Source organism: Eleginops maclovinus, chromosome 8 (genome assembly GCF_036324505.1).
Source record: "Eleginops maclovinus isolate JMC-PN-2008 ecotype Puerto Natales chromosome 8, JC_Emac_rtc_rv5, whole genome shotgun sequence".
In the NCBI taxonomy this organism is placed as follows: domain Eukaryota; kingdom Metazoa; phylum Chordata; class Actinopteri; order Perciformes; family Eleginopidae; genus Eleginops; species Eleginops maclovinus.
In genome coordinates this window covers 14,321,520-14,339,484 of record NC_086356.1, presented here as the reverse complement: position 1 = coordinate 14,339,484, position 17,965 = coordinate 14,321,520, and the positions used below count along the sequence as shown (strand labels likewise).

The window sequence follows — 17,965 nt, the reverse complement described above, 5'->3', positions numbered from 1 at the left end:
ACTTCATGTCACGCATCTATATTAACCTCCAGTCTTTATAATTATCTCGCTGACTTATGTTTCAACACAAGCTCTAGATTTTAAGTCTAGTCTGATCCGTGTTTCCTAAAGTTGAAATTGATTCCCCTTGCATAATACTATATTTACAGCAGCCTTGGCAGGACACACAGACACAGCTCTTTATTTAGTTGGCATGATATCGGCACGGACACAATTGGCTTTTTGACAGCCCTCCCCGAATGGACTGACCCACTGCCTCCCCCGACTGTCCTCATGACAACTCATTAAACTCTTCATATTTCCTCACTCAACAGCAAGTATCATAATTACCGTTCACCACCAAAGAATAGAGAACATTTAAAGATGATGGATATTACTCTCCATTTTTGGTGCCATGATTACCTTCTTTCCCTATGGGCGCCTGTAGAGGGACAGTAGAGCCAAACAATCCTCGTCCCCTTTGACCTCCCCCTCTATTCACTCTGTTACTGATTCAGCATCAGATGGTAATGGATAGCCGTAGTAACTCTGTGGAGTCTGTGTTCTTCACCAGACAATGTCTTTGGGGAGGCTAATGGTGTGGTGTCTGCCTTCAGATTATGTTCATTGACAAGCAAGGACCACCATGACATCAGGAAGAGAATTAGCCATCGATACCTTACTGTGGGTAAGGTGGAACAGGAAACCCATTTGATACAAGGGAAGATATAGCCACAGTAAGGGAACGCTATACATCAAGAGTCTGTCAGCATGACACATCTATTAGTTTTAGCGAGAGAGAAAGCCAAAAATATTACATTTTCAATTATCTAGAACAGAGAAAGTAAATTAATCCTCACACTGGAGACATTGGAACCAGATAATGTTGTGCGTTATGCCTTTTTTGTGAAATTATTATTTGATCAGAATCAGAATATCTGTGTTGTCATCATACTCGGGTACAATGCAATCTTGTAGGCTTCTCTCTCTCACTGCAGTTAAAGAAATACGAACACATAAATAACAGCAGGGATACACGTAGTAGTAACAACAAAGAGAAGGCACTAGTTAAATTAAATGTACATAAATACAGGAAATTGTTGGGGATCATCATTGTCAACCATCAAGGAGTTTAATGCCACGTAGAGCAGCATCCAACAACTATTCTTCATTATTTATGACTAATCAAGTAATTGCAGTCCGAAATAAGAACAAATGATTAGCCCAAATTCCTATGTCCCCTTTGTTTTGTGCACTAATTCCATACTTTTACTTTGTCTCAGTTAGTTTTACTTATTAACTTAACCTTAAAACATAATGTCATGAAACATAGTATCCAAGTGATAAAATAGTAGTAATAATGTCATATTCACACTCTCTCTCCCACATGCCAAAAGTCAATATTATGCCATTATTAGACTCTAAATAGTTTGAGGTTGGAGATGTTAACAAAGCATTGCAGTGTGAATGGGACATACCATGTTTGCTTATGGGGTCGTGCCCTGTGTCAAACCCAAGCCTTCAGATAGATCTGCCTATTGTTCCCATTACAGTGCTGGAGAGAAGTATCTGTGTTAGTGTTTGTGTGTGTGTGTGTGTGTGTGTGTGTGTACTCCCCAACCCCCTATTCAAACTTCACCTCCCTCCCCTCCTTCCCTTTCTCTTTCACACCCTCTCAGCTGTGCTCACTCACTCATTCTCATTCTAAGCCAGGGCAAAAATCTGGCAGAGCGGCTCCTCCGTCAGGAACTCCCGTCCTCAAGTTAACCCGGGCTGCTGGGACTTTGCAACCCACTAAGGGAGCTTCTTTTCTGGATTGCCAGAGATATGGAGATGGTTCATCAGGCAGTTCATAGTTTTCCACAGTATGGATATTGTGATTTACTTCCCTCACACCAAGGTAACAAAAAAGTGTTGTTTGACTACTCTGAGCCTGTTGACAGCTTTCTGACGCTCCACTGCAGAACAATTGATGCACTTTTTTAAACACTTTACTTTTTTTTTTACATACTAATTTGTTGTAACAGCTGCACTTTGCTTAGGGATTGGATCATCTGGAGGTGATTTCACTCATGAATGAAACTTTTTATAAACAACAGATGAAAAGGAGCTGGCAGTAGTTTTTTCTTTCCACTTTTAATCCTCGTCATCATTCCCCATGAATGAACAAACATTTTTTCATTGTGACTCGCTGAGTTACTTCCTGTTCTGTTGGAGGTATTTATGATGTGTGGACTTCTGAGAAGACTATCATTAGACACAATATTGAATCTCAACTTGCCCCTGCTTGCATGCAAACAAGAAGACTCTTGCAGACAACAGAGTACAGACGGTGATGAAGTCATTGAATCGCCCTCTGCACACACAAACACTGGAAGAATTATGACACATATTTTTGCCATTTAAAGTTGAACAAAGTACTTTCAGTGTCTGCATTGTTTTCTGGGCCAGCAACAGCTGCTTCCTTCACCTGGCAAGCAGCACAATCAAGTCTAACTTTTCACATCCACCAAATGTATTCCACTTTGCTGAATCCCAAGGACACTAGATACTTTTTGGTAATTTCTAACCCTTGAATACTCAACCGTTCTGGGCAATGTCTGCCAAAATGAGACAAACTGACTGTTTATTTTAATGTTACACACTTGCAATGAGGAGGACATACAGTAGGGTTTATCCCTTTTGAGACAACATATTTTCAAGGTTTAGTTAAATTTATTTATGTTGACGTTACAGGAATGGTTTTACATTTTGGCAGAGGTTAAATGAAAAGATAAGTCTGTTCATTCAGTAAAAAGCTACAGCTGTGACAAAGTTAGCTTAGCTTAGCCTGGACTGACTGGAGGCAGGGGGCAGCGAGACTGTCTCTGATATAATGTGTCTGTTAAGTCCATACAAAACAGAGCTGTAAAGATAACAAGTTGCAATTTAACAGAGGGTTTAGGTGCTGGGACAATGTACTTGTGATAAGCTAACTGTTAGCTGTAGTTTCAAATGTAATTGAATTGAGGGTTGTAGCAATCTATTTGACTTACTAAATGCAAGAAATAGAATGTATACCTGCTATTGCTCTCAGAAAAAAAGGTGAGTCTAAGCAATGCACACTGTTTAGATCTTCACATTCACATTGTGTATAAGTTGTGCATAGTGCTAGCATCCTGTGGTACTGACAGTGAATGGGAAACATCTGATTTATCCATTTATTTTCAGTCTGCTTTTCCTACCATCCATTTCAGCACTCATTACACTACATGTCACAGAGTGGATGCACTGCGTGTTGAGGTACAGGTCATAGAGAAGTGTAGCTGGGCTCCAGGCATTTGTGAGCAATTACGGCACAGTGGGATCCTTTGTTGTCCCCCACCTGTTTCTGAGCCATTAGTTAAAGACTAGTCTGCAGCTGGGTTCGGCTGCTTATTAAGGCCGGTGGTCAAAACTGGAATGAACAGCTGTTTGAACCCAGCTCAGATGGTAGCCTTATTATGACACACACAGCTACACCTAATGGTGTTTGTGTTCATTGATATGATAGGGTTTTGTGAGAGGACATGCCATTATCTATATGTCATTATATAAGACATATCCACTTCATTTTAGCAATGTGTTTTCTTTTTTTAGGTTGTATTTACTATCTGTCTGTGGTTATTCTGTTTCCTAATGCAGTTGGAGTACAGTGTTCTCTTTATGTAAATAACAGAAGTTAAGCTGACTTCTCTTAGCAGTAGATACTCCACAGCAGTGTGTTTTCAGTCAGAACTTGAACGGGTGTGTATTCTCTGTTCTCCTGAACTTGTTCTCATAAGGTGTGAGTCTCAAGGTGAATGAGGAATCCTTCTTTTATACAAGCACTCCTTTGAAGCACAAGCATGCACGCCTCAGTAAAGCTGACAATTGTTCACCACTGACTTTATAAAACTTCGGAGCAGTGTGCTGGAGCGTGGTGAATCAGGGGAATTGTGACAGCTGTCATGGCTGTCTCTTCAGGTACAGTCGTAATATAAGTAAATGTTCTCGACTGTCTCTGACAGGGAACTCCTGCTGGAATTAGTCTCATTTAAGAAGCAATGATTTAGTTCTTTTACAATACCCGCTGGTGCCAGTCACAGAGAATTTGGTGCTAGCTGGAGAATAATACCTGCAGGCAGCTCCACCACAGAATAAATAAAAGGGGAGCCCACTGTTATTTTATTTACTGCACAGATATGGAGCATTCGCCTACTGACAGCATGATATTTGAGATAAAAATGCTTTTATCTTTCTGCGGCTTATGCTTAATTGATCCTAATCTCGACGGCTGTTACAGACCAGAACTTGAAAAGCTAATTTTGGTTTTTCACAGAATGTGTCTTTCCTGTGTTTTGTCTTGTATTTGTCCCCTTCTTATGATGGTGGCTTTATCCTGGAGACTAATCATTGATTGGTCTCTATTCGTCAGGAGACAATGCAGAAGGAGTTATCTGGGAATGTTGTGTGTTTTGTGATAAGGCTAAACATGTGTCTCCAAACAATTAGCTCTTGTACTGTGAAATAGTTTAATTGCAATTGGCTGAAACAACATCCCATAGAAAATTGGAAACTATTCATCAGTTCCTGGAGCAGTTTATAGCACCTATGTCATTCACAAACCGATGACTCAATCATTCCAGCTGCTACATTTGAGTCAGTTTTTCCTATGAACTCATTTGTTTAATAGAATTAACTCTTATTAAACAATAAAACTGTCTGGAAATATACGCAAAGGGAGCAAGTATTACATTGCTGTCACTTGTGTTGTTATCTTTTGTAAAGTAGTAATCAGTCGTTAATCTAGATAAGCATTGTTATTCATGTAATCCGTCTCAAACAGCTTGAGAATGGTTGCCTATCAATCTGCTACTCCTGATATTTGTGTGTTTCATAGGAATTAATAAGCAAATGTGCTAGGATAAGTATGTATACTAATATTATGAATGTAGGTTACAGGGCTACAGATGGGTACAAATTTAGCAAAAAAAAACATTCCTCAGTCATAAAGAGATCTCAGGAAACAGCTCTCTCATAGTGTTTAAAGGTTTTTTCCAGAAAGCTGTCCATATCCTAAGTAAGTTTGACATTGCTCTTGTCTTTATAAACAACACAGCCAATTCAGCCACTGTGGAAGAAAGTTGAGCATCAACAGGAAATGGCAGTGGGAACAGGAGTGTACTGTAATAGTCGTGGTATGCTGTATAATCCTGTTGCACGCTTGTTTAGTTGCTTCACAACAGTTGTTTCCAAAAGGAAGTCCTGTCCCACCATGCAAGTAATGGAAACAGAAAGGGCTGATTGATTTCAAACATCAACAAAAGTACTCTCAGGGGAACCAGGAAATCACAATAACTTTGCATCACAATCAATGCAAATGTGACTGAGAAACTTTTGGGTTCCAAATTGGCAAGTGTGACTAATTAGTGTCAATGTGGAATCCATCTGACGGATCCACTTCACTGGTCAATAAATGAACATCAAACTGTTGACCTTGTAACTTAATGTGACGCTACTAGAAAGCAGGGCAAGGCTTTTAACCATTTTGTTGTGATTCTTGCCCATAGTTTCTTTTTACAGGATAGGGACAGTAGTTTTTGCTGCAAAAATAGCTTGCACCTGCCGTGACATGGTAAACCTCAGTTTTAGCTAAATAGACAAAAGAACACAAAATGCCAGCTATATGTCATTATCATTTTCTATTACTCAGTGATTGCCGTTTAGCTTTTAAAGTGTACATAATACACTTTTGAAAGTTACATTTGTGGCTTTATTGTCAGTAATTTTCATAATCTAACAATTTTCTTCCACTACAATACAGATGTGAACATTAGCAGATATCTACTAAACAATTTAATTTAAAATGCTTAAGTCGTTAATTGTTTTGAAGGGGGAATTTGTTACCCAGTTTAAAGTAATTTTGTTTATTCACTAGCTGCAACAGCCTCTAGTAGCTTTTTGGTAAACTGCCAATAATTAAGTAAGCCACTGTTTGGACTTCTTTCAGTGACCTCTGCCACTGAAAGAAGTCCAAACAGTGGCTTACTTAATTATTTACTTTGGTAAACTATTTATTTGTTTACTAAATTATTTTTGGAATCATATGTGTGTGAGCCATTTACAAAGATTTAGATTTTCAATGGGATCATGGGGTTGGGGCTGATTTGTTTGGGACCCTTCAAAAGCTTTGCACGCCCCTGGTGGTCACTGTCTCAAACACACAGTGGACACACGGACACATCGATATTCGTTTCCTGGCTCCGTCTTTGCATTGAAATCCATTATTTGACCAGCCAACGTGAGCAGTTTGTTACTCGGAGTCGTCATGGTTGATAATCTTTAACGTGAAGCTTGTCTGACGTATTTTGGAGCGACGGAGTTTTTCCACCGGCGGAACAACTCACATGTGCGCAGAGTGCTGCACATTTACCGGCTGAGCAGTGCATCGTTCCGCTTTGTTGACAAGTGGCTTCAATGGAAATCTGTTGCATGTCGCAGGTTGAGGCAGCAAAATATGAAATAACATCGTGGATGTGATTCCTGCGCTTAAGAGGTGAGCAGAAGCTGCCTTTTGTTTTGTGTTTCAGTGAAGAATGGACATACAGCAACATAGCTCGAATACATGCTGGTTTGCGAGACTATAGAGATTAGTGTGGTGAGATTGAAAGAGTTAATCAATCGTGTGTCTGTCTGCTCCATGTGAGCTGTAATTAATGGGAGCTCAGTAGCAAGTCAGGAGCTGGTGTGACTAATCACTGGATTAGAGCGCACTATGCTAAAATTAAAACGAACGACTTGTTGCCTGGACACAGATCATAATACAGGTAAAAACCTAACAATGTGTATTCAAAGTTAGAGTTTGACTTTGCCAGCTTTAATTAGGTATCTGTAATGTGACTTTGGTCACAATATGGAGGGATTATGCATTCATTTTACTTACTGCAATGATATTCGGTCACTATACAATCCTAATTCATTTGCTTTCTACAATATTGTGTAAACTCTGACTTCAAATCGGACTAACATGAACAAAAAAAACGTCATAAATCGTTTGTTTACTACTCAAAAACACATCACAAAGTAATACTTAATATGTTGTGTGAATTTGTTTTACAGCTTAGACATGCATACCACAAATGTTAGATACGGACACCATAAGTTCTATTTTTACTGATTATTGTCATTACAGATCAATCTGCAGACAATTTCTCAGTTAATTGTAAACAACAAATACCATAAATAGTTTTTACAATGCTATGCAAGGAATTCTAGCAGCAAATTCTCACATTTGAAAACCTGAAACCAGAAACCATTTGCCATTTTTGTTGATCAGCTAATCAATAATTGGCTACTCGTTTCAGATAGCAGTAACATTGATTTATTGGGGCAGTTGGGAATTGCTGAGACTGCATTAAAAGTAATGTTTGGGTTAAAGTATTAGTTATTAAAGGATAATGACACTTCGTCTTTTACTCTTCTTAATTTTAACATTGGCTTTGTTTAATAAAGTGGGTAAAGACTGCAGACAAGTAGAATGCCACAAAGGGAAAACACTGGCATCTGCTGCCTGCTAATGAGATCTCACTAAGACTGACAGGGAGCATCTGTATCACTCTCAACGTTTGGCTCCAAATATAGCTGTCGGAGTAATCTAGATCAAAATCAATTTGAGTCTATATTTTTTCCAGTTCTTCGAAGCTCTTTTACATCTGGAACTGTTGTCAGAGCAAATTCCTTAAACCCACACCTGAAAAGTGAATGTTCATTTATGACATGTTAATGATTTGTTGACGGATTGGGGATGAGTTTGTTTCCCTTTTAAAAAAAAAACATTTACATTTTTGCTTCATTTCAAGTCATTAGGAATTCATATTGGTAATATGTCGTGTTGAGTTGAAAGAGTCTATAAATATCTTTTATATGCAACGCTCAGAGGTCTCATCCTGGGATTCAATCAATGGATCAGGATCCCTAGTGGTCAAAGTCATGCATAATTCAACGGTTGTGTGACACCCCATTTGTCTCTTAATAGCGCATCTCTTCCGAGAATAGAGCAGGTGCATCCGTGTGAAGGGCCACCGGTCGTTAGTTTGTGTGTTTCATCTCAATAAAGATCAGTTTAGCGGTACAAATGTTGTCTGTTGTTGTAGTTAATCGCTGCAGCCAGATTTGTCATGTGAAACAGGTCCAGACCCTCGACTTCAGCCTGTCCGGTATCACATGACGGTAGAGTGCTCCTGGCCATTATCCACCAGTCGAATCAGGATAGCTGAGCCTGGCTCTAATGGAACATACACGTCTGCCCAGGGATATAAACATTGCTTTTGATTTATCGCTGCAGCACAGTCATGAAGCAGTGTGTGTGTTTCCAGATTTTTAGACACCTTTTGGTTAGTGAATTATTGTATCATCCATGAACATTTGAAGTAGGTGATGTGTGGGTTACCAAGAGGTCAAACTCTTCTGCACTTTGGAGTCACCTTCCCTATATAAATGTCTGGTCCTTTGGATGTTTCACCTTCACTGTGCTGTATGATGTATGTTCAGAGTTTGACCCTAAAAGGATGTTTCCATCTGCTGAAGGGGGAATGCTTCTTCTTACATCTGAGTTTGATGATTCTGTGCCATCACAGTTAGTGTTAGTGCCAGTATGCCACATGAAGCATCCACAGCTGAGAATGCACTTCTTAATTGTATATTAGTTCAACTTTGGCTACAATTGACAGGATATTCTAATCATCCATACATTTCTGTGTTTTATTTGAACAGGGGGAGACAGAGAGCGGATGACAGCCAACCATGAGACCTACCTTCTTATGGCCAGCACCCAGAATGACATGGAGGATTGGGTGAAGACGATCCGCAGGGTCATCTGGGCTCCTTTTGGCGGCGGTCAGTAAACACACAACTACTGTTTTAATTAGCTGCATCACTTCTTTATGTTAACAAGAGCCAGTTTGGTCTTCTTTGGGATGACTTTTGGAGTGTTAACTGTGTGGTTAGTGAAAAACATCCATTATATTGAAGCGAGGTTCAACTGAGGACTGAAAGGATTAGTTGCATTGTGTACAGTGATAATAATATTACCATAGTGGGTGCATGTTAGAGTTGGGAATTAGCAGTCATTACCAGGTGCAATACCACATTATTTTTAACACTGAAACTGGATGGGATTACACAATACAGGTTTAGCTTTTTTAGAAAAATTACTTGAATCAGTTGACTGCCATTTTACCAGTATTTAATATCCTAACTGTTAAAGACTTCATCTCCTTTATCTTCAAGTATTTTGCATTTTCATGTTGTTTAATCGCAGTGAGCCCACTTTGTAAAGGGTTTTAGTCCCAAGAACATTTGCTGCACTATATTTGTGCCGTTTGAATCTTTACTCGCATGTTTGTGTCATCGTGCAAGGTTGTTTTTCTCTTCCTATCGTTCTTGTTCGTGCTAAATAACAATGGAAACTTAGTTGTTAAAATCAATTGCATGCATCAAATAAGCCAACAAACAATGGCGATGTAATAATGTGATTCATATCTGAAGTGTACGATGTTGTAATTGTTCTCATGAAGTTTTCCCTGGGATCAGTGTGATGATTACTGAGTGTCCCGCTACGCCGCTACAGCTTGTTATTGACTTTGCTGGCAGACATTGGTCTACATTGTGTACGAGCGGAGCAGAAGTGTAGCATTTGCGACCGGACGGGCAGTTCAGGCCGCTCTCTCTGTCACAGTGAATGGACGAGGCTAAGCTGGCCCCTCTGTTTATAGTGCAGGCAGTTTGATGTCTATTGCAGTTGACTGCTCTTCAAAAGGACGAGCCATTTGTCAAAGATGCCACAAGAAAGGTGGCTCCAATTTGTAGAGGAGCCGGCTTTCACACAGATACACACACAGAGCTCACAGACAAACACACACACACACATATTCCAGGCTTTTGCATTTTGCAGTAGCAGCAGAGACTGAGCTGAGCCCTCATTGGCTGTTATAGTGTGATTAAAACTTTTTGTTGAGAGTGACAGATAGAGAGGGAGACCGGGTTTGACCCACAGAGGAGCTCGGAGCTGCCATGTTGTGCCTAACACTTGCTATGATGTTGAATTACTTACTGGCCAGCAGTTTGACAAGAGAGAGTTTGAAGTCCGATGATTGAGAGATGTGCAGCTGTGGTCTCTCCATCTGGATCTTTGGAGAATTTTTCCATGGTAATTACCAATTCTTCATATGTAAAGATTTAGCATTTTAATTTGAGCTGTAGTTGCTGTTGGATTAATGCTATGTAATTCATTGAAATGACTATATTGAACTGGAAAAAATACAAATTTAATATTTTACCCCGGAGAGTGTCTTGACTGTTTGATTTGTTGGTTTGGACTCAAGGTGTTAAAGAAGACAACCACCTCCAACTTTTTAATTTCCATTTTTTCACATTTGAAGGCACTGTTTTCAACATAATTTACAGGTCATACCACAGTTTAATGGACTTCCCAGTAAAATGTAATGTTTCTACTTCTTGGTTAGAGTTCTCTTTTAGTATATGACTTGCTTGTTTTGTTTTACTGTTTATATGTAGCATTCAGAAAAGTAATGAAGGTGTTTATATCTGGATCATATCTCCTATTTGAAGTACATTATGTGACAAATCACAGAACAAGAATCAAGGACAATGAAGAGTAGATGATAAGTACTGGAATGGAGTAATTGGACAGTGTTGTGTTTAGACCTCTTTCCCCTTGTGCGTGCGTGCGTGCAGCTGACACAACCTAAGAGTGCTGAAGGAACCTGCTGAGTGTTTGCAGAGTGGAGGTGTTGCTCTTGTGTTAACAATTTTTCTGGATGTGGTTTGAGCCAGCAAACATAAACACATGCACACACTCCTCCTAAGCTGGTTCACACACACACACAGCTTCATGTGACCCAGGGAAAACATTCCTAGACTCATGACCAGAACGTCTGGTGGGATGAACTCTTTAACATCCTGTAACTTTTTCTCATTTGTTCTCTGTTGCCCTTTTCATTATGTGAGGATATTCACTGTCCTTTACTCTGGTGGAGCTGCACTTATCCGTCTTTCACTTTGACTCAGCTAATATTTGGAAAATGGATACACAGCTTTCAATATTTCCTGGGAATTTCTTGTGACTGTTTCTGTCATATTTGGGTTGCTATGAAGGTTGAAGTGGAAAAGTCCCTGGATGTTCAGACCCTGAGGAGAAGAAAAGAGCACAAGACTTCAGTTCATTTCTGAGCTGCTTATTTTTCAATGAAAGATCATTTTAAATAACATTTTCTGAGGGATGGATATGAAGATGGTTTGACTGACATAGCAAACTGATGAATCGTTTTCATTTCAGAACAGTCTTTGTTTTGCTTTATGTCATAGCTGCAAAAATCCAGGCTGGTTTTTGTAAAATGCTAGACTGCAGGCACTTTAAATTCTGCGCCTCTGGTGTGTTATCTTATCACAAATTTATTAATAGGCATTTCTTCCGGAAGCTAACAAGTTGTGTCCTTTTCAAGAGGGGTGAGTATGACAACATACCATATTGTTGATAGTGGTAAAGCAGCTCGCGTCTAATGAAAATCCATCGCAGTATGGACCAATATTCCTGTTCAAAAACACTCAAGCTACAATTTTACATAAACACCAGTTGATTTAATGCTATTTGTTGCCGTCTTAAGCGTTGTCAAGCACAAGGATTCTGTTAAGCTCTGTGTAATTTAGTTACTGTATACTACCTTGTTGTACAATGTGTATGCATGTGTGTGAGTAGCCACTGTCGGTCTCTGGAGACCGGAAAAGTATGCAGATCCAAATCTCTCAGGAAGGCTGCCTTAATCCCCTCTTGTGTAGCATCCACATGAGACGGCTGCAAATGGAAATCAGGCTTTTTTAACTCCGACTGCCTCAGACAAAAGGCGAGAGGTGCTCAGTAGGAAGTGAGAGATTTGATCATCAGACTAAGGCTTTGTGGCTGTACATATTTTTTTTGCTTGGACTGTCTAGCTGGCCTTATCTGACTTTCTTTTTTTCTTAAACTGATTTAACTGCTCTCTTTGATGTGCCTTGAGCTGCAGATGCTAGGCTAATGTTTTTTTTTCTTTGAGAAAGGCTACTTTCACTTCAAAAGAGAAAGTTAATTAGTGCAGGATATTAGGCCGTATTAATATTTCAAAGGCTATGCTATAATTCTAGTATTTCAGAATCCTACTCTGTAGCTGCTAAGAGTTTCTGTCACAAATCGAATCAAATTGTAAGCATCTGTGATACAAGACAAAACCCTGGATACACTGGAGTTTATATCTCCTTAAAATAAAAGCCTGCGTATTATGAATTTATATACACAAACAGGAATCAAAGAAGAATGACCCAATACTGATTTTGTGAAGCATTAATCAATCGCTAACAATCATTAAAACATTTGCTCTTGTGTTTCAGGGATTTTCGGTCAGAAGTTGGAGGAAACTGTGCGGTATGAACGCCGGTTTGGGAACAAGCTGGCCCCCATGCTGGTGGAGCAGTGTGTGGATTTCATCCGGCAATGGGGCCTTCGGGAGGAGGGCCTCTTCAGGCTGCCCGGCCAGGCCAACCTGGTCAAAGAGCTGCAGGATGCTTTCGACTGTGGAGAAAAACCTTCTTTTGATTGGTAAGTGTAACGGCTGCTTGGATTTCCTCAGTGCATTTTAATGGGAAGCTGATATGTTCACACTGTTGGCCGGTCGGGTTCTGCACCTCTGGAAACACAGGTGCTCCTGTCAGCCTGAATTCCTTCAGACATTTTTTGGAAACCAAAGTTGTTTTCAATACCATTTTTCCATCAGACAAATCGAGACTTTTTGAAGGATGCCGTATAACACACAAAGAAAAATTGGGAAGATTCAGAAAATTACTCTGACTACAATTTTGAAGAAGTTTCCTCACTTTCATCCTTTCTCAACAGGAGATAAGCACAAAATAAATGTTGTGTTTGTATACAAATACATACAGAAAATACATATTGTTGACAAGAGGTAGAGAGGTCATATTGAACATAACTGCAATCGGTCTATACTCACACTTTTTCAACACACTACCTGCTGGGATATAATAGCAGATGGTAACAAAAGTTGATGAATTTCTTAAATTCCTCCATTTATTGTGTTTTTCTTTCTCATCTCCATTTCCGATGCTGAATTGTTAAACACAGCATTACAAGGCATTGACCTAATGTCTGACATGATGGCGGTGCAGGAAAGCACAGGTGTAGTTAATCAGGTTAACGACTGACGCTATGCTGTTAGCTGACAAAACCTGGAACAGAGCCCGTCGTTAAAGTTATTAGTCTCACCTGTGCTCCCCTGCCATGACCAGTAAAAGGTTATGAATTTGTTTACAAGGAGGTAAACGTTTTCTCAGTACATACTCAACAAGCATTTTGATTTATATTCAGTTCATCTTAAATATGTAAAAACATTTGAATCTACAAGTGCATCAGCAATAAGAACAAATATGTAGCAAATGTAGGCGCTGAATACATTATGCAACCAAAGACCCTTTTGTCCACCCCCACAAGGGTTTTCACTTAATTAGACCCCTCCTCCAGGCTGTGTGGGTGCTTGATTGACATCTCTCTCGCCCTCTCATTTATGCCCTGTCACACCAGCATTTCAAACAGCTGAATAAAATCATGTCTTCACAAAATAAGCAGAGGTAGAAACTTTATTAGTTATACTCTGTACCATGCCAGACTAAATATCTTTGTAGCTTTGTCGTTCAAAATATATTTGCCCGTAGGGGAAACTGTTGTATTTGACTGTAGTCTCATAACTGTCCAAAGAAGATGTTTTGTGAAGCACTTTGGCGGAGGGGAGTTAAATCCAAGTGGGTGATGACACATTACAAGTCTCATCCTAGTCCTTACCCCAGTTTTAAATGACGGCATGACCAGATGTTAAGGGACAATTTACACCTTTTATCATTATGGTAGTGAAAAAACCTTTGCATAATGCTGTCACGTTTTAAAAAGCAATTGATATTTGACCAAATGTTAACGGCAGTCATTTAAATTGTGAACTCAGTTTTCACAATAACGTCTCCACAATGTGCCTTCATAGTATGTGGTGTGTGGCTGTCCTGCAACATAAAGCTGTTTTTTTAATGTGACAACCTCCATCCATAACTCAGAATGACAGAAATGTTCTGCTCCTCTTCCACTTCCACTATCTATTCTAACAACCATAAATAAAATTTCGATCGGAGTGTCAGGAAACCCAGGCCTGCATACATCAACATCAGAGCACTTCCTAGAAACGCAGGCCACAAAATTCCTATCATGTCAGCTGCAGCATGACACATCTCTGCCCTCCTACATCTTTAACACAAATCATGTCGTGCTGTGGCAACACCTCCGCCCTCCTCTGTCTCCACACACGTCAGATTTTTGTCTTCCTAACCGTCCCTCACCTTGTGAGTCCCTCGTTAGCTCTGGTAACCTCTGCCTGCCTCACCAGCTGCCCCTCGTTTGCTCGTTAGTGACTCTGAGCTTACCTCCAAAATCATCTTGCATTTTGGCGGATTCAGCGTTGTGGTTTCCTGTGTTGCCTACATTGTTAACTGTCTAGTTTTCTGTTTGCCTGATTCTCCTAAAACATTTTTATAGCAGGCAAAAATAACCTTATAACATTTTTTGGGGCAATTTGCTCAAGCATTTAAGCCAGAGTTTAATTGTAATACTCACATTTGGTGTCTTGCAGAGGTTTCTATGAGAAGATCAATGCCACTCGCATAACTCTTTTTTACTCTGGTGTATTCAAACTATATGCTGCATTTTCTTATCTACATTTTAACCTTTATTCTTTCATTTTCAACACTTACACTACACATTTTTGATATGGTTTTATATATTCTTTTAAGTATTTCTTATATCTCCACATTTAATTTAGTTGAATATTGTATTATAAAGCATAATTTTCTTTTTATTATACATGTTTATACTTTTATTTATTTTTCTTATAATGTTTCTATATTTATTCATGTTGTACTTCTTTTCTTAAATTGGTGTAACTGTAATTTAAACCAATTTCTCCCTGGGGATCAATTATGAATTTCCAATTCAGAAATATAACAGTACAGACAGCTGCCTGTATGATTTCCCAGCAGCCCTCTTGCTGCAGGACTATTCAAAAGGATTTCTGTTTGCCTCCATGCCTTGTACCAATTATAAATTCTCTATTTCTGTCTGGGATTTTCCTCTGCAGTAACACGGATGTGCACACAGTAGCTTCTCTTCTGAAGCTGTACCTCCGAGAGCTGCCGGAGCCTGTTGTCCCCTTCAACAAGTATGACGACTTTCTGGCCTGCGCAAAGCTCCTCAGCAAAGATGATGAAATGGTAGGAAAGAGTGCTTGATTGGTTTCTTCCTGCCTATACCCCGCTTATACTACATATCCACAGAAGTGAGCAGTGAACAACCCCCACATAAATCGTCCAAAGTCCTCTGTGGTATTAGAGCTGGTTTCTAAATAGGATTCCTCTCACACTTTAAAGATAATGCTTCACAGCAGGGGGCGAGCCTTTGGCTTCCTTACAGTCTCTAAATCCTCCTCCTCCTCCTCTCATTTACACAAGAGCCCAAGTTTGTGCATTTGTGTGCATGGGCTTGGATCTTGTATTGAAGTTTTAACACCTCAAGCATAGATTAGTGCTGCCATGCCTTTGAAACGTCCTGGGACTTTGAGCTAAAAAAGGAACAGAGTGAGGAGAATTCACCATAAAAAAAAGGTGACACCACTTTCTCCTTGGATTGCAGCATGTTTTGCTTGTTTGTAGTCCTGTGAGCTCATTTCAGATAAGAACATTTAAAATCAGAATTGTGTTTGATAATTGTCTTATTTAAAAACCTTTTTCTGCATTTTGAAAATCAACAACAATGACACATGGATTAACTTAGTAGTTGAAAAGCTTTCATAAAAAGTAACAATATCAAACTCTGATTATAAAATAAACATAGCTTTTGTACATATACCCCAGAAAGGGATGGAATATTTTCATACTAGCTGATACTAATAATAGATTTATGACCATTTGTTCTGTTCTCTGAAAAATCAAAGCATTGCTTGAGTTACTGAGAGAACGTTGGTACTTGGTAAAATATCATATAAAATATTTTAAAGTATTTTTACTGATTTGTTGTGTATTTGGTCTGTTGGCGTGATTTAAAAACTAATTGCATCATCTGCAGGGTATGAAGGAGTTGAGAAAGCTTGTGGAAAATCTACCTCGAGTAAACTACAACCTTCTGAAGTACATCTGCAGGTAATACATTTTTTAAAAATTATATTTAAATACAATCATGATCAATATTCAACAGGAAAAAGATGATTTATATTTGTTGTTTTGCCAGATTTCTAGATGAAGTCCAGTCGTATTCAGGGGTGAATAAAATGAGCGTCCAAAACCTGGCCACAGTCTTTGGGCCGAATATCTTGAGGCCCAAGGTTGAGGATCCAGTCGCTATTATGGAAGGTCTGTATTCTGGCTTGTGTGTGTCTTGGGTAATTATATCAGATTCCAAAAGGACAGATACTGATATCAGGTCTGATCTTTTCAGGAACTGTTCTGGTCCAGCAGCTCATGGCCGTTTTGATTGGTCGCCAAGACGTTCTGTTCCCCCTGGATGAGGACAGCCCCACAGCCCTCGAGCTGGTCAACAACAACAACGTTGAGCTACCACGTGGACAAGCCACCACAACTACCTCCGCCATCACTACGGTGTCCCAGAACGCCGAGAACAACAACACACAGGTGGTGCGGCAGTGTGTTTGGGAAGCACCTGAGTCTCCGTCGCACCGCCAACACGTGGACAACAAGCTCTCCCCACGATCGGCAAGCCCTCGTAACAGTGTCATCGGACGCTTTGACATCACCCGCAGTCCACCGCTGACGGTTAAAAAGAACCCAGCTTTCAGTAAGGGCAGCGGGATTGTAACAAACGGCTCCTTCAGCTCCTCACCCTCTTCAGACCCAAGTCAGGAAAAATGCCAGACTTTAATAGGAGGCGGGAGTTTACCGGTGCGGCGCAGTGGGACACTCAAAGGCTCCGGCACGAAAATGGGCACCAGTGGTGTGACAAGTGGTGGCAGCTCAGGAGGGAACGGGTCTGGAGTTGTGCGTATGGGCCTTTCGGGCACTGATGTGGTCACAGGGGGTCTGAACGGTCGCAACGGTCTATGGGTACCAAATGGCTGCGTCACGTTACGCGACAGCAACAAAACCCGTGACGGCACCCAAGGGGATCAAACATCCAATCAGAACCGCCTGTCCACGTACGACAACGTCCAGTTGAACCACCACAACCTGCAGCAGCAGAACCACATCACCAACACATGTCTGAACAGCAGCTGTGAGGACAAGCAGAGCGTGGACAGCGCCACCTGGTCCACCTCCTCCTGTGAAATCTCCCTGCCTGACAACTCCACCTCCTGTCGCTCCTCTACCACCACCTGCCCAGAGCAGGACTTCTACGGAGGTCACTACGAGGACATAGATGGAGCGGTGCGAGACAATGAGCCCAAGTCTGGTGGAGGAGGAGAGGGGGAGGGCAGGAACAGCAACAGAGACGGCAGTGGAGATGGAGCAGGGAGGAGCAGTCGGGGCACCAGCAGCAGTGACAACAGTGACGGATACACTGTCGGAAATGGACCCGGCACTCACAGCGCTCTGCACAGCTTAGTGGCCAGCCTCAAACAGGAGATGAACAAGCAGAAGACCGAGTACGAAGCCAGGATTAAAAGGTAATTTAATGAAATGTTGTTTACTTATTTAGTTCATGCATCGGCTAAAAAGTGTATTCTTACAAAAACTTTAGTACAACAGATGACACTTTTCAAGGAAAAATGTATCAAGAAAATATGCCATTAACCTCCTCAATAATTCCACAGCAATTAATTAGGCATATTCGTTTGTTGTTAGTCAGATTTTTCTATAGCCTGTTCAGTTAACGCTG

The 17,965-nt window shown here is 40.3% G+C and overlaps 1 protein-coding gene across 10 annotated transcripts in view; it reads left to right on the top strand.

Moving 5' to 3' along the window:
- arhgap24 (Rho GTPase activating protein 24) overlaps nt 1-17,965 on the top strand; it is a 58,653-nt gene that overhangs the window by 38,879 nt on the left and 1,809 nt on the right. For 6 of the 10 annotated variants that reach the window (XM_063890245.1, XM_063890243.1, XM_063890244.1 and 3 more), the window contains 6 exons: nt 8,752-8,874; nt 12,421-12,628; nt 15,219-15,351; nt 16,202-16,275; nt 16,364-16,485; nt 16,571-17,753. In XM_063890245.1, the coding sequence (XP_063746315.1) occupies nt 8,752-8,874; nt 12,421-12,628; nt 15,219-15,351; nt 16,202-16,275; nt 16,364-16,485; nt 16,571-17,753 (1,843 nt within the window). Of the gene's footprint in view, nt 1-1,667; nt 1,880-6,216; nt 6,536-6,743; nt 6,807-8,751; nt 8,875-10,079; nt 10,187-12,420; nt 12,629-15,218; nt 15,352-16,201; nt 16,276-16,363; nt 16,486-16,570; nt 17,754-17,965 lie in introns of those variants that run through there. The other 4 variants (XM_063890246.1, XM_063890251.1, XM_063890247.1 and 1 more) reach the window with 4 other exon arrangements.